The sequence below is a fragment of the Besnoitia besnoiti genome, chromosome IV (assembly GCF_002563875.1).
Source record: "Besnoitia besnoiti strain Bb-Ger1 chromosome IV, whole genome shotgun sequence".
Classification (NCBI taxonomy): Eukaryota; Apicomplexa; class Conoidasida; order Eucoccidiorida; family Sarcocystidae; genus Besnoitia; species Besnoitia besnoiti.
The window spans coordinates 532,551-548,459 of NC_042359.1; the positions used below are offsets into that span (position 1 = coordinate 532,551).

The following is a 15,909-nucleotide window of genomic DNA, read 5'->3' on the forward strand; positions in this document are numbered from 1 at the left end:
CTCTGTGAGCACATCACGAGGCGCAAGGTGACGCTCGCCACACCGATGCACGCCAGTGGATCCTCTCTATGGCAGCAGTCCAATCAAGAGATGAGCAAGAGAGAAACGAGAGCAGATCCCGAATATATTCCGGAACGGACGGAAAGGGGGGCAAAGGGAAAGCGTAGATACGAATGGGCGCACCGAGCGACAGGCACCGAGCGGCACTCAGCAGAGAATATGACTGGAAACAGCAGATTCGACAGACTGCGCTCCCCGTTTCCGACTCCTGTTGATTCGTGTTGGAGTTCTGACGGGAGGCTGCCGTATGAAGAGGCGACCAGCAAGAAAAAGTCTACCCTTGTGGACGAACTGGTGTGCACACGCACCAGCGTAACATTAGGTAGGCGCTCTTCTCGTGCCGTTTTGCTCCAAACGTTCAGAGCACACTGAAATCCAAAGCAACGGGGTGCTGCGCGACTTCTTCAAAGTCATCCAGGAAAACAGTTCCTTGGAAACTGCTTTGTAGGATCATCATATGCGGTGAGGCGGTGCCTCACCGCGTAACTCGCTGCATGCACACGGAAAGCATGAAACAGCATGACAGCAGTTGTAAGCGGAAAAGGCATTCATGGTCTCCTTCCGCCGAGGGTTCCCTTCTTCATTCATTTCTCCAGTGATTCAAGTTTTTCATGGATAGAGGACTCCTCGGTTTGCCGCTTCGATGTTCTCACCCTCGGCAAAATGAAACACTCTACAGGGCTTGTCTCTGCCACAGAGAAAGGCAGAACGTTCGTGGCTCCAGCTACGTAGTGAGCTTTCTGTGCCTTGAATTGGTTGTTTTCCCGCTATTCTCCGAATCCTGAGGAGTACGTACACACCATACCCTCCGTGCTCAGCTCCCCTTCGGCCACGAGTCACGGCCGTGGCTCCTGTTGCATTTCGAATCTCGCTCTCGCTTTTGCCCTCTCCTCATCCGAGGAGACGCGATACGACGCGTTGGTTTTCGATTGTGCAGCGATTGAAGGCCTCTGTCGTGCATTTTATCTTTTTTGAGGCCGCTTGTTCCCGTACGCGGCCCGCTCTCCAGCGGTCGCAAGCGACGGCTTCAGCGCCGGGTTTCCTTCTCTTGCGGACTGGCATTTCACGTTTCTTATTCTTCCCGTCCACTCTTTGCTTCTCTTCCACACGCGAAACGCAGTTCTCACGTCTGTGTGCTTGAGGGCATGAGAATTGATTCGGTGGGAGGTCCGTTTTCTTCGGTGTAGACCGTGTCGTTTCCGAACGGCCGGTGCCTATCTCTGCCTGCCGCCTTTGCGGCTATCTGTTGCGCTTTTCTCTGCGTCTAATCGGTCTTTTTGGAGCCGCAGAGGACGGAGAATCGCACTTTTCTGCTCACTACATGGTCGACCGTCAGAGAGCAAGAGCTTCCTTCCCTCGCCTGACCCCCTGCCTCTCGGCGCATCTGCCCCCTTCCCCCCCCACCCCCCTTCCCTTCACGGCCACAAAGCTTAAGGACACTTAATCAGCCGAGGAGGACTCTATATGCCTGTGTTTCCCTTTTGAAATTTTTAAAACTGGCTGTCACGCGCGCAGACGCGCGGGCCTCCACGCGTTCGTCCGCTTTTCTCGAGATTTTTTTCGTGTTTTTCTTTCCTGCCTTGCGGGCTTGGAAGCGAACACCATGGGGTCGCAGACAAGCAGCAGCCGCCACCAGTCTCTCGGAGACATGGACCAACCTGGTTTTCCAGGTATGCGCTCTTTCCACTTCTCTTCAGGCTTAAGATGTGCATGGACACTGGCTCGCGGCCGCGAGTAAACTCTCACTTCAATTTCACGTCGACGCATCGTACCCTCGAACAACCTCATTTCCTCCGCCGCCGTCTTCTCAAAGGGAATGCACATCTGTCGCCAGCGAAAGGGATAGCATTTGTGCGTACTGCTGCACGCGTTTGCCTCGCAGAAGCGATGGCGGACTCTCCCCTCTCGGCGTGGCTCCGTGCGTCTGTGTTGTGTGGATGCGTGAGTAGAGGATGCCTGTATGCGCTCTGCTCAGTCACGCGCGAAGGCGCAGATGCTGCACACGCTCTCTGGCATTTGTGTCTTTGTCTGCGTATGCTTCTACATGCATGTTTTGTTTTTTTGATCTGTGTTTAGGGCTAGGGGCTATGGGGTCCGCCGAGGGTAGCGCAGAGCTGCTCCTGCCCCACGGCCTGATGGCGCACGGCGGCGCCAGTGCAGGCGGCCAGTCTGTTTCCTTCTCCGCTGCGGCGGCCGCCGCTGCAGCCGTCGTGGACGCCTCTGCCACGAGTTCGGCTTATGTGCGGAGAAATGACGAGGGGAAGCGGACCGAAGACGGCGACGGGAAGGCGGGCGACGGCGCGGTCGAGAAGGCCGAGGAGGCCGAGGGCGCCAACGACGAATTGATTCCCTGCGTCTTCACGTGAGTGTGAAATTTCTTCTTCACAAGACTCGTGGGAGCAGTGAAGGGATCAAGAATTTCCGCGACGGCGCAGAGAAGACCGGTGTGTCGATTCACCTCGCGGAAGGCGCCGGGAGGCGCCGAAGCAGCGAGACGCCTGTCGGGACAGACGGCGCTCTGGTCGAAGACTTTGTGTTTCTGCCTGCAGGCTGTCTGCAGCAGGGCTGTGTGGTGTACGACTGTGGGGAGGCGAGCCTTCGTCGGGGCAGAGTTGCATGAGCAGGCTCTTCTTGTAGTGACATATAGCTGTGCCTAGTTAAATCTATCTCTCCTGCCGGCGCAGGCATGCGTACGCGTGGACTGGGGAGAGAGCTTCCTCCCGAAGCGGGCGGCCGTCTCCGTGCAGGTATGCGGCAGCCTCGTGCGCGGTAGCCCTCTGCAACCTCGTTCGTTTTTCTCGTTTCCGCGCAGGTGGACTCACGGGGGGCACAGCGTCTACTTGGCGGGGTCATTCAACGGCTGGAGCGTGGAGAAGAAGCTGCGGCTAAACCGCAGCGGGCACGAATTCTCGTATATACAGAATCTGCCTCGCGGCGTCCACTACTACAAATTCATCGGTGAGCAGACAGACATCAAGAGACACTTCGGTGAAGACGCGCAGCTTGGCTAACCGCCGCACAGGCGTCGTTTGGTTGGAATGAAACGTGGGCAGACATGGAAATTTCGCGCTGATGTGGATGTCGTAAGCCACGGGCGGCGGAGTCAGACAAATGGCGAGAGCAAAGAGACGACATATTTATGCACATGCATCTATTACAGGACTTGCCTGCTTGTTCACGTGTATATATCTGGAAAAGTTGCCCAGCACGTGTCTTCAGCGCCCTAACAGGAATGGTCACTCGCGGCGGACAGATTCACTTGTATACAGAGTCTGCGTCCCGGTGAATATCCCTCGCTACGCGTGTGCAGGCGGACTCTGTGCCGAGGCGCCAGTCTCTGAGCGCGTCAATACGGCTCGGCTGCTCTGTTGTGTTGGCGCTTCGCAAAGCCATGAAAATCTCGGGAGGTTCTTTGGATGAATTTTTTTTCTCAGTGGACGATCAGTGGAAGTACGCCCCCGATCAGCTAACGAAGACAGACGAAGACGGGAATATCAACAACGTGCTGGACATCTCCTCCTTCACGCACATCAATTTCAAGATCATTCGCGAAAATGCCCAGGTAGGATTTCACGGAAAACCGAAGTTTCGCACGTTTGATTGGCATTTAGACGCTAGTACAGACTCGGCGTCACTCCGCGCGCCTGAGGCGGCCGCGAGGGACTCCAGCATTCACGCACGCGCGCAAGAGACGCGGGGCGGAAAAGCTGGCAAGCGAAGGAGTCTGATTCGCCCCCTCTCTCGTGCGCGGGGAGTGGCGGAGCTGCAAGCGTCGGGAGAAGAAAATCGGATGTGCGTGGGAATGCATCTTGAACGCAGATAAATGCGATTCGTATCTGATACTTTCGCGCGTCGAATGTGTGATCTGTGTGGGTGTTTCGCAGGCGCGGCGCGCGGTGTACCGGCAGTGCGTGCCTGAGCCCTCGGAGTACTCATCCGACGCGCCTGCGATTCCCATTCTCTTGGGGCGGAGGTGAGGCCGCGAGCAGAGAAAGCGGGCGAGAGAGGGCGAGGGGCTGGCTTCGCGCGGCGCGTGTGTCTGTGCGGGCCTTCACAACGTCTCCTTGTGTGCGTAGAGTTTTCGTCGAGTTTGGGGAGTCGCACGGCGTCTCTTTCGGAGGCCGCAGCCGGCAGCGCCTCCCATCCGCAGTAGCCAGAGAACCGGGGCGGAGATATAGCGTCTTCCTGTTTAGGAATCTCGGGGGGCTGCGCACGCCGTAGAATCGAGCGCACAGCGGCTTTTTGCAGCGTTGCTCCGCCTCGGTTCGTGTAGCCGCGGCGGGTCGTCTTGGCGCCGGAGGCGACGATTTCAGACTTTAGGAGACGTGCAGGATTCGGTTGGCGGGCGAGTGCATGTCTGCTCGCCGTGCGCGCGCGGTGTGTCTGTGCCCGAGTCGAGACCGCGGGCCACGTGCGGCTTCCTTTCTTGTGAGCAGCACGTATCTAGCGATGGATCCACCTCCTCGCCCCGGCGGAGGAATTCCTGTTCACTGTCTGGCCAATCACCTTTACCACGACGCCTTCGCGCCCGCCGTCTTCGGGTGGGTGACGCGCATCTTCCGTAGCCTCTGCAGCAGCAGCAGGGGGTGTGGAAGAGGGGAGAGGCGGAAAACATTCGTTTCATATCTTTGGAAAGGGGGGCTTGGGTGTCTTTTTCGTGCAGAGCGACGCAGAGACAAGCACGTCACTCGACTTGTGCGTGCGCATACACGTAGCCGAGCTGTGGCAGGCGACCTGATGAGCGTTGCCTTCGGTCGGAGCCCCTGGCGGCTGCCCGTCTGTCGTGTTACCTTTCTCCCAACGTCTGGAAGAGCGTATTCGCTGAGCAGAGTTTTCACTGTTTTTGTCCCAAGAGGCACAAGTTTTCAGAGTATACGACTCTTGCGCGCGTGAACCCTTTCATCGTACGCATTGGCTGCGGTGCCTGCTTCTTCTCTGCGAGGAAGTCTGTTCTGCAGCTTGTTTCCGCAAGATGGAGCCTAGCGTACTTCTCGAAGTCCTCTCTCGTTTTCGCCGAGTGACAGTACTGCGATGGCGCTGAGTGTCTCTGCTGTACGTACAGCCCACACACCTCGTGCATCGCGACGACGCACCGGTGGCAAATCGGCAACGCGCGTGCGACATCTGGACAGAGGTGAGAGGCGAGGCGTCTCCCAAGTTCCCGACCGCGCGGAGCGTTGAAACGTCTTCTTTTCTGACGCTTTCTGCCGTTGGAGGGCAGCCGCGATGTCGGGGCTGGCATCGCCACTCGGGAGAGCCACCTGCGCGGCGTGTGTGTGAATCTCCCGGCGTCGGTGCCTTTGCTGGCGCATACGCAGTAATTTCCCCCTGCTTTTGTCTCAAAACGCGCTCGTCTCGCGCAGCTCCGCGGGGTGCTGCATCGTTCACGTCTGCGCTTTCTGCTGTGCTGCGTAGGTACACCACATACATTTACGTGACAGTGAACCCTCTTTATCCGTTTCCCCCGCCACCCGAAGACGCGGAGGCGGAGGGCGAAACGAACGCGACGGAGGCAGCGGCGCTCGCGGCTGCCGCGTGGCCTAATCCTGTGGCGAATATGGTGGTTTGCCGCGGAAAGAAAAGAAGAGCGCGAAGGAGCGTAGTCTCTTCAGCAGTTGCGCGGGAGCGCTTCGACGCGGCGAGCGCGACCCCAGCAGCTGAGAGCGCGCACGGCGCCGAGAGCCGATGCTGAGTCGGGGATCGCGGCTTCGGGCAATTTTTGAACGTGGAAGGGGATCGGGGTGCGTACCATGTGCCCTTTCTGTCTGCGGAGTGTGTTAGCAGTCTCGCATATGCGTCACACACGTTTCTGAGTTTGTCTGCACGAGTTTTTGGCATGCGTGTGATGAGAGTGTGTAGTATGTGCGGGGTTCGGAAGTGTCATCAGCAACTGTCACAATTTCCCGTGGCGAGCCAGCCAAAAGCGAACGTCTTTCACTCTCTGGTCTTTCAACAGCACAAGCATAGCATGAACACCGCCGCGTGACACCTCGCACGAAAAACCTGCACACGTGAGAGAGGCGCGGCGCCCGCTCGAATCCACCACAAAACACGAGTTGCACAAATGGTGCGCGCGCGACCGAGGACGGAGGCTGGAAAAATAAAAACAAAAAAACTGCAGACTCGACACCGCGCGAACCAACTGTGGAACGCCGCCGCAGCACTTCTCCGTCAATCGACCGCGGCGACACGACACAATCGCGGTTGGGCTCCGGCGCCCGCTGCCATGACACAGCGTCGGGGAGCAGAGTGTGCGAGGCACCGAAACGGCCTGACTTGTTCGTAGACCCAGACAGCCAGGCTCCTCGGAGGTGGTCTTCGCCCATTGCAATCTCTAGTCGTGAGTTTCTTATGGACATTGAAAAACGAACTTCCCATTTTTTCGGGGAGCTGCCCCTCGGCCGCGCGGGCCGGTTGCGTCTCGAAGAGCCCACCGCATCCTCTCGCCATCGCATTCGAGTTGTGGCACGAGGAGCGCAGGGTGGGGGAGGGGTGGCCTTTTGACTCGCTAGTTGTCGCCACCGGCGCCCGCGAGGTCGTCTTCGCCAGCTGCTAAGGCGGCCGCACCGTCGCTGTCTGCTCGGTCCGGACGAATTTATGCGCCGGTGTTTGCCTCTGAGCGGGTGAAGTCCAACGCGAGGGAGTTGCCGCCGGCGCGGTAGATGTCGAGGAGCGTGAAAGCGATGCACGCGTCGATGGCACGTTTGACGCCCTTTAGTTTCTCGGAGACGCTCTGGTAGAGTCTCGCCGTCGGCGGAGCAGCCGTTTGCGCCTCGCGCTCGACGATGGTGCCGAACTGCTCCAGAGGGGCGGAGATGTCTTTCTCAATGACGCGCAAGAGGCGCTGGAGGGTCAGCCGATCGGGGGCATCCTGACCGACGTGTCCCTTGCGCGCAAGCATTTCAGATGCAGCCGCGACTGCGGGGATGTTCCCGAGGGCTCTGCCAAGCGCCCTCAAGCCCTGCAAGGCTTTCTCAGACCATCGAACAATGCGGAAGGCTTGGTGACGCGTCTGGAGGTAGGAGACGATCTCATCGAGCGCCAAGACGACTTCACCGCACACCATGGGGAGTTTGTGGCTGTCCAGGTGAAACCCGGCGGCAACGGTTTCCAGGAAGCCTACAGCCATCGCCCGCCAGGCGGCATCTCTCGGGGAGGAGGCATTCGCCTGCGCGGCCTCCTCGCCCCCAATCCCAGCAAGGTCGTCAAGGTGAAGCAAGAGTGCTTCTTCAGCGCCGGGCAACTGCCGCAAATTATTGTCTTTCAGCGACTCGAGCAGCCGGAGCCTCACTTCTTCAATGTCAAGAGCTCTGCGCGGAGGGGCTCCACCATTCGGTCCTGCCGGGTCGCTCGCGTCCGCTAGAGCGGCGAGTTGCACAAAGTGTATAAGGGCCCCCACAAGGAGAGCCTTCGTCGCCCATGCAAAAGACTTCATTCTTATGGGAACAAGGGTAGCGGGCGATAGAGGGGGCAAGCACACATTGCGCAACACAGCAAGGGCACGGCTGGCGGCGGCGCGAGATGGTGCCCAACACAACTCCCACGAGGCGATCACAGACCAGCCATAATACCGCGAGGCGTGGCGGCGACCCCTTTGCAGTGAATTTCTCGTCTTCCCAATTCTCCTGATGGCTGTTGAGTCAAAAAAGTCACGGCGACACAAACACCGACGTCGCCGTCGAACTGGCGGGTTTGCGCGCGGCTGAGGACCCCCACCGCCGAATACGGAGAAGCCGCAGACGGCAGCGGGGTGTGAAAATGCAAAGGAACAACTGAGCACGGAAGAACGTGACGGAAACTTGACAACAGGACAAAACACGGTTTACGCCCATCTGACTCATAGATTTATGGGACGTTTGGACAGCTCGCGCTCGACGACGGGAGTTGCTCTGTACCCGCTGAGCCACAATTGCCCGTGACTGGGGGGCCGCCCGTGTCAGCAGTGCATGCGTTTTGCGAGCTGTCACGTTACACCGGTCGGCGCTGTGGCGCAAAACATTACTTGGGACCCGTGTGAGACTTCACAAGGTGCCACAAGGGCTCTTGCCTGGTCCAAGGAAAGACATTCTTTAGTTCTGCGAAACAGTTGCACGAATCTCTTCCGCTGCGTCCGCAGTGCAACGTATCGGCCGAGGGCGAGTGCGCCCGATGGGGCCCTGACAGGCGCGACTTTTCGGTTCAGTCAGGGCGGCATCACCTCCCGGAAAAACTTGCAGTGTATGGCCTCACCTTTTCCGCCTTCCCTTCTCGTTAGTGCCGGAGTAACGGCGCAGCGAGCCTGTATGGACTGCGTGCTGTCTCCCGCGCGCTTGACTCGCACGCACCCTGAGCGGCCGCGCCCACTGCCCGTGCGCAAGCGGACACACGCGAGTATGAGGGAGGAAGGGGAAAAATGGACGAGAAACGAAAGATATCCGCAGAGTAGTCCACTGCGGTCGAGGATGAAGACGTCGGGGCAACCTATGGGTGGAATCCTGTGTGCAAATACACGGTGCTCGTGATATTCTGAGGGGGTAAGGGATAAGGCTGCCGCGGGTGCTCTGGATAGATTTTGGGAACGTCGCACAGAGGACGCCCAGATCCTGAGACACATTCCTGCATCCGACTGCGGTGCTTCCATGGGCACCTCTCCGCAAACGATGTAGACTGGCGTCCCCTTCCTGCCACCCCTATGAGAAGCATGGCATAGTATCACAGCTGCCACAAGAGTCGGGTTCCACTCTAAAGAAGCGCCGCTAGGCAGGACGAGACACGCTGATAGTGGAACTCTGTATGGATCAGTACATGGGAGAGCACGCTCCCGAAGCGTGTGGGTTAAGGGCTTGTGAATTATTCGCACAGGCTGTTTGCTCTTGCCTGGCGGCATTTGAACTAACGCACCTCTAACGATACAGGGGAGAAGTAAGCGGATTCTGCCTCTGCTGTTATCCCACGCAGTACTACAGCTCGCCTGACAGGCCTTGTCATCCGAAGACCGTATAGGGCAGTTTCGCATGCATCTACTTAAATGCCGTGTTCAGCAAGAGCGAAGACTCTGATATATGCGCATTGTCTGTCGCACGCCTATCCATATAGTCTGCGACGACTGAGTCTCCACAGCGCAGATAGAAGGTGCCACGTTTGCAGTCTTGCTAAAAGACTGGTACTCTTGTGGAGCGAATATAGAGAAGGCGTCTGGCGGAGGGTCCACGCCCTAGGGGACTTCGGGTTCTTGCTGACGAGAGCGCGGCTTGTCACAGACACGCAAGGGTGCGCAGGCTTTACGCATGAAGGTGTCCTGCAGTTCGTTGCAAGAGTGGAATAAACTATCTGGCCTTATGCTGCGACACGAGAAGCACCGACGTACGAATTCCACCGCGTGAGTCCTGCAGGCGAGAAGCGGTACCGTCGCAGCTCTGTTATGTCTGATGACGCAGCTCAACTCGCACGTCGCGCAGTGACACCACCGAGCTCTAGTGGTGGTACGAATCTATCAGCGGCTGTTGTTCAAGGCTCAGGAAAGCATCTCACGTAGCAGCACCAGGATTCGTCACACTGTGGCAGGAGTGTGGCATTCCTAAAGCCTGAGAACAGGCGCGTTATGCCAGCACGACTTTTCGTCTCCCTAGATCCAGGTAGGTTTCTCAGTTCGAAATTGTACTTGAGAAATGAGTAGCGTCTGAGCACGAAAAGGATGAATGTTCCTGTTGGAGCATTTGTGAAGGGAGGTTGTCGAGCAAGTGGCGTCCTATCTTTGTACTCTGTGGACTAGAACGCTAGTGCGGCGTTGCAGCGAAGTGCACACGGACCGCGGGAATGCACCTCCCCCGCTCATGCCCCTGATGCGAATCTCTGCAGACGCAAAACGAGACTGAAGCCAGATCGGTTCACGTCCGCCACACCGCCTTGACAGATTCAGCTTTCCCCGCCTACAGAAGTCCTCGAGTTATCCACATTTCACTGCTCTTGGTTTACAGAGTTCGACATAGGCACACGGTGCTGGCACAAAGCGCGCTAGCTGAGCGGATCCGCTTTGAGTCACCGCAGCGTGCGGGTGTCGCCCTGCTGTTCTCTTCCGGGTGACCGGGTAGCTCACTGCCACCTCGCTAGGGGGGTTGGGGGGAAGCCTGGCAGGGCCCTCGAAGGATAATTAACGTGCGAGTTTTCGTCTATCCTTCTGAAAAATTGACGATGTGGGGACGCTGAGCCTGCGTCAATGACCTGCGCAGCAGCTGTCTTTTCTCAACTGTCTGCACGCTCTAATTGAGACGCTGATGTTGGTTCTTCGGTGCTCGTCTCTGCGCGACTCCCCGGGGAGCCGCTCTATAGGAACAAGAAGAAAGTGTGGCCAAATCAGCTCGGATTCGTGTTCCCGCATCCGAAACTGACGATGAACATGCGCACTCGGGCTCATTCGTGCTGCCTCGAGCTAGGTTTCCTTTTGCTTCCAAGAGGCGGTTGTCCTTTGGTCGAGAGTTCTGTTGAAGCTCTATTTTTGCCTGGTGACCGGTCTTTGTGACCCCAAATCCAGTATCAGCTTATTCATGACGAGGAGCCATCATGGCACTATACACGTTCTGATAGCCGCCCGGCTCTAGAGAGCCGGTTACTCAGTCAGTTACTTGCAGAGCGAAGGGCAGAGGTCTGATCAGCATTATTCTGAAGAGTGAAACTTCAGCTTTCGAATCTGCTGCATCTCAGGGATTCGTCATTTTCCGGTGTCTGATCGTCTTGTTGGCGAGATCGGGCGGTTGTGTTACGGGGGAAGCTGACGCCGAAAGTTACTTCTATTTGTGGAGAGCGAAGTCTCATTCGCATCGGCGGCGCGTCGCGGTTCCAGAGATGACGGGACAGTAAAACATTCACCATGACTGGAGAAAAACTAGTGTGGCTAGCAGTATGCTCTGCTGTAGGAGGAACTTTCCTTTTCTTTGTCACTGTCACTGCTGTCTGCTTCTACCGGAGGAATCGCGCTCACGAAGATAGGAAGCAAGCTTACCTGGAAAGAGTGCGGACGGTGCAAGAGGCAAAACTGCGTAAGTCGATGGACTTCAGGTAACATCTTCTTCCTGGCAGTGGAAAATTGTCCGAGAGTAACAAGGCTGGTTGGCCCTGTGCGTTCGCTTATCTTCTTCTTATGCCGTCAGGGACGAGGCTGCCGTATGTGTGGCGCCCCAGTCGGTAGCTGCAGTGAGGGCGTCGTTTGTGCGGGTGTTACCATTAGGGCAAAGCATTAGTATTCAGACGTTTCAGATGTGGTAGCCGTCGTCCACCGGTTGCATTGCCGGTTGCTGAATAACTACTATCTCTCTCTGCTCGTGTGCCGTTAGTCCTCTCTCCATAGATGCAACTACTATTTCTAGTAACAGATGGTTAACGCGTTGAACTGGAGAGCGCCACGGAACAGCACATGAAGCTCTGCCGGGAAGACTGGATGCCTTGAATGTTTTTTTACAGACTCCGATATGCAGAAAAAACAGCGGAAAAAGGGTTTTGGAGTGCCTGCAACTGCAATGGTTTCCGTTCCCCCGTCTCCAGCTGCGGCTGCGATTCCCGTATCTGTGGCTGGACCATACCACTATTACACAGATCCTGCAAACTATACGTATGACTCCTTCTTCTCGGCAACTGCGGGAGGCAGGCACACTGGCCCCGGTTCACCTTCGGGGACGAGCGCTTCAAGGTCTTCTCTGGATATCTGGACGACTCAGACAAGCAGCAAGCCAACAAGCCCCTCGGGCTCCTCCAGAAGAGGAGAGGATTACACGACAAGCAACGGTAGCGAGCGGCAACCAGATGTCAAAGCAGCTTCTGCACCGGCTGCTGTCGTGACCTAAACACATCAGATGTATAATGGCAGAGCCTCCCAGAAGGGAGGGCTACGATAAATTATTTGCCCGATATCAAAAAGCAAGACAATATCACGTAGCAGGAAGACACTTCAATTCAGCGTTTAATCGTGCGGCGGGCGTCAGCTGCATAAAAGGGAGTGCTTCATTTGTTGTAACGGTAGAGGGCCGGCAGTCCTTATGCGAGCTGCCATTTTCGTTTTAGCGCAGCAAGCAAATGTGAATGTGGCTGGCCAGACGTGTAGGGGGTCCTGCCTACCATCCTGTTTTTCTCGCTGACAAAAGCTTGAGTCCTGTGTCTCTTTCGTAAGGCTACTGAGATCAGCGGGCTTTGGGGTAGCGGATTGCTGTGATAATGATGTCGAAGGCTAAGCTGGTGAGGAACGCGTGTTTTGTGTTACGTGGAGATAAGCACTTCTACGCGAGCGATAGCCTTTGTGCGTCGGTGAGATGTTTGCAAGCATGCTAATGTGGCAACACCGATGAAGGCCGAGGCCACTGATTTCCATGGCTTCAGTCCGTCGGGACAGGGCACGACGTTTGTCTATTTGTGCGATGCAGTAATGGAGCAGAGGATTATTATTCAGCTCCCTGTGTCATGTTTTTGTGTACAGCATACGGTGCTCAGAGCCTTTTTGTTTTAAGCAACTTCTGGGTGTGTTAATACGGTTCCAGGCTATGGACTCGTTATGCGTGTCCGCAATTCGGCGTTGTCACAGACTCCCACCTTCCCGACTGTTTTGTGGGTGGTCCGGAGAGTTGGTCAGGGCCGGTCAGACGAGTCGTGAAATCTTGGGGTGTTTCTATTTTCTCGGCTGGGCAGTGATGCTCCGAACAAGAGCAGGTAGTGCTGGACCTCATTGTCTGAGGACCTGATTGTGCACCCATAGCGTACCACTGTAGTCTCCGTGCTCACTGGGTTGCTGCTGTGGCCTCCGGTGTTCGGTGAAATCATTCCCCAAAAATGACAGACCAGCAGTCTCCCGACTTCCACATGCTCCATCGTACGTTCTCGTAGATACCTTGATCAGGCTGGCGAAATGAAACACAGCAGTACGGCGCGGCGCAGCCAGTTGTCGTGAATCTCAGTGTGCCGGTTTCGAAGTGGTTATGTCCATCGAGCGTTGGCCATTCGCTGCAGGTTGGTCAGCCAGTAATCACGGATGAGCGTGTCGTGGCTGTACCCATCAGCCCCAATTACTTGGTGCAGGCGAATATCGTGCGATTGCAACGGTAGCCGCGAAAGATTGGGGCGAAGAAACTGAGGTCGTCTCGACAGGCACTACAGGAAAATGCCCCGGCCGTGCCAAAATCACGTGAACGTGCAGGGCAGGCTAACACCAGTACAAGCGAGACACTTGGGCCAGCGTCTGTTTTCCGGGAATACACTGAGGCAAAGATGTTAGTCTCGGTTTGTTCCATTGCTGCAGCGGTTAGGAGAAGGCTCGAAATCGGGCTCGCCTATCCGTTCTCTGGTCTACTGGATCATCATAAAACCCAGTATTCACCTTGTTTGTGTCCCTGTCCCCTCTGAGTGCGTTGGCCATCAGGCCTTGTTATCCCCGGGTAGTCAAAAGACCTGATGTGTGTGGCACCTTAAGACGGGGCCTCAGCCACTGTCAATTCCAGTAGACTCATGTCCGTATTCACTTAAATCTGTCACCGCAAGTTATGACGACAGCAGTTATGAGCGCACCGTTCAACCTCAGTGGCAGTATGCCACCTACCGAAACCCAGGGAAGCAGAGGCACGAATGCTGCCTTGCGTGCCCGCATTTGCCGCTCATTCGCCGAACAGTTTTGACCAGGGGATTCTGTCGACCGGTCGTTGTTGACTGTACGTTTCGTGTTGCTAGAGTGCCTGAAGCGAAGTCGGCGCTCACCGAACTCTATGTCTCTGCTGTCTACTCTCTTGCTAACACAGCAGCAGTCCCGGATAGCATATGTTGCCGAATCCCGACCAACTGATGATGCGGAGGCATTTAGGGGGGAAGGAAAGACCTCTTTCGGTTGTGCCACATCGAATTTGTTTCGCAGTGGTTCCTGCGGAATTCGATCTCAACGCTGTCTTAGCTATTGGTCTGCCGAGAAAAGAAACAGGTCCTTTGTCCTTTAAATGGCTGGGCTATTACAGAGATATCCCTCGAAATGGTGCTGGTGTTGGTGCTGCATTGCAGGCGTACGCTTCGAGGCGTACATCAGTGGAGACCTGAATGCTCGGTTCCCGTGCTCCCAATACGCTGGCGCGTTTGTATGTCGTCGAAGAAACTGAATCGAACCGTAAACGCACTTGCGGTAACCTCGTTTCATCGAATGAAACCTACTCACGTCCCGATCCCACCTGTACGGCTCTAACTTTCAAGCCGGGAGAAGCCGCCAGCAGAGGTGACACGGCAGATGCGTGCGTCGCGAGCCGCATGAGAAAGGTCTAGCAGCCGCTCACTCTAGGAGATTGATTCACGCAGCGGTTGTGTTCAAGCGGTAAAAGTCACATTATGCATGCTTGTGTCTGCTGCCTAGCAGGCGAACTTACTCAGTCACGCATCACTGTGCCTCTACCTTTTGCCAAAAACACGAAACAATCCACTTCGTTTCATCTGCATGCGTACTCCGTCTTTTTGAGCGCGTGTATTTGCTGCGGTATTCCCTTCTTTAACCGAAAGTGTCTTGAAGAAGGATGCTTGAGTGTAGGATGGTGTGAGCCCGTCCGTGGGACACAACCACTTCAACCGTACATTTGCTGCTCGCTGGTATTTTCGCTATTTACTAATCATGGGCGAGATTCACATTCTACGGTCAAGATTTCGTCAACGGATTCTGAATACTTTCAGGACGCTGTGCTACACAGTCAAGCAAACGCCGCTGAATGAGGAGGGACAGAGGAGTGAAATCAATACTATCAAAGCCTGGTGAGCGAGTAAGATTATTTTTCCGCCGCAGGGCCTACTCGCGATTGGAAGCAGATTACCTGTCCATTGTGTTTGAAATACTGCCAAATTAACATACCTGCGACCTGCGAGCGCCTCTGGTATAGCACGCACTGCTGACACCAGGAACCGGTGGTGTGCTCATGCGGACACCAAACAGCCAGATACGCACTCCAGAACCAGTGTCAGCCACAGTTAGCCTCGTCTACCTCACGTATGTATCTGGATTAAGGATGAATGCCAACAGCGACAAGCGGGGGCGGCGCTCTCGTGCCGTGATCCCATGTGTCAATAGGGACAGCCAAGTATGTTGTTGTAACTCTTCAGGATTCGTGCGAGGAGCACTGTCTCCTCTGAGGACGAGGCGAAGCGTGTGCTAGCCGGTCTTAGGTAGGATTCGGCACACAGTTTGAAATGGATTTGTGTTAGGATAGTGGGGATTCTCCGCGAGTGGAATGATGGGATAGTAAATTCAAATGGAAGAAGCAACAACGTAGCCCCGGGAGCGTCTCGCTCTCGCTTTGAGAAGGACTGCAATAATGCGTCGGACCATCTCGCCTGTGAACCATGGGAAGAGTTTTGAGCCAGCATACGCCGCAACCTCTTTCCCACCGTAGCACGCGGAGTCGTCGTATATCATTGTTGCTGTGAACCGACACACGGAACAACGGCAGCCATGATGTGAACTATTCTCTCTAGCACGTACCTCAGTCACTGCACACCATTCCGTGCCGCCGTGGGGGTATGTCGTGTAGGAAGCACATTCCTGCTTTACAGGACGACAGGTGAGCTGTATTCGTGTCTCGTGCGTGCGCGTAGGTATAAGAGAGGCGAGTTGGAGGAGTTTGTCGCACTGGCGAAATACCGCTTTCTCAAGAGGCAATACCCGCCGGGAGGTCCCAGTCACATTGAGTGACGCACTACTGAGGAGAGCAACGGGTGTGCTTTCGTGATTCGTGTGACAGGCAATGGATCTCCAGGAAGCAGTGCGTCCGGATCTGGGCTTGTGCATGCCTACTGAAAACAGCGGCCTTTCCTCTCTATTTTGCCATGCCACGAAACGACGAATGTTTCAGTTTTAAGCCCACACGTTCT

At 55.9% G+C, this 15,909-nt stretch overlaps 3 protein-coding genes across 3 annotated transcripts; 2 read left to right on the forward strand and 1 right to left on the reverse strand.

The window, feature by feature from the left end:
* Window positions 1-1,663: 1,663 nt before the first annotated feature.
* On the forward strand, window positions 1,664-5,752 carry BESB_052210 (putative 5'-AMP-activated protein kinase subunit beta-1 family protein; the record flags this gene model as incomplete). Its single annotated transcript, XM_029363656.1, has 8 exons — window positions 1,664-1,730; window positions 2,137-2,422; window positions 2,873-3,018; window positions 3,495-3,622; window positions 3,945-4,033; window positions 4,497-4,601; window positions 5,123-5,194; window positions 5,476-5,752. The coding sequence occupies 8 exons, from the start codon at window positions 1,664-1,666 to the stop codon at window positions 5,750-5,752; spliced, it is 1,170 nt and encodes a 389-aa protein (XP_029219579.1).
* Window positions 5,753-6,655: 903 nt separating this feature from the next.
* BESB_052220 (uncharacterized protein) lies at window positions 6,656-7,495 on the reverse strand (the record flags this gene model as incomplete). Its single annotated transcript, XM_029363657.1, has 1 exon — window positions 6,656-7,495. The coding sequence occupies one exon, from the start codon at window positions 7,493-7,495 to the stop codon at window positions 6,656-6,658; it is 840 nt and encodes a 279-aa protein (XP_029219580.1).
* A 7,164-nt stretch (window positions 7,496-14,659) lies between these two features.
* Window positions 14,660-15,730, forward strand: BESB_052230 (uncharacterized protein; the record flags this gene model as incomplete). The annotated part of the gene is made up of 3 exons (XM_029363658.1): window positions 14,660-14,796; window positions 15,142-15,204; window positions 15,634-15,730. 3 exons carry the CDS (start codon window positions 14,660-14,662, stop codon window positions 15,728-15,730), a joined length of 297 nt encoding a protein of 98 aa, XP_029219581.1.
* Window positions 15,731-15,909: the final 179 nt, after the last annotated feature.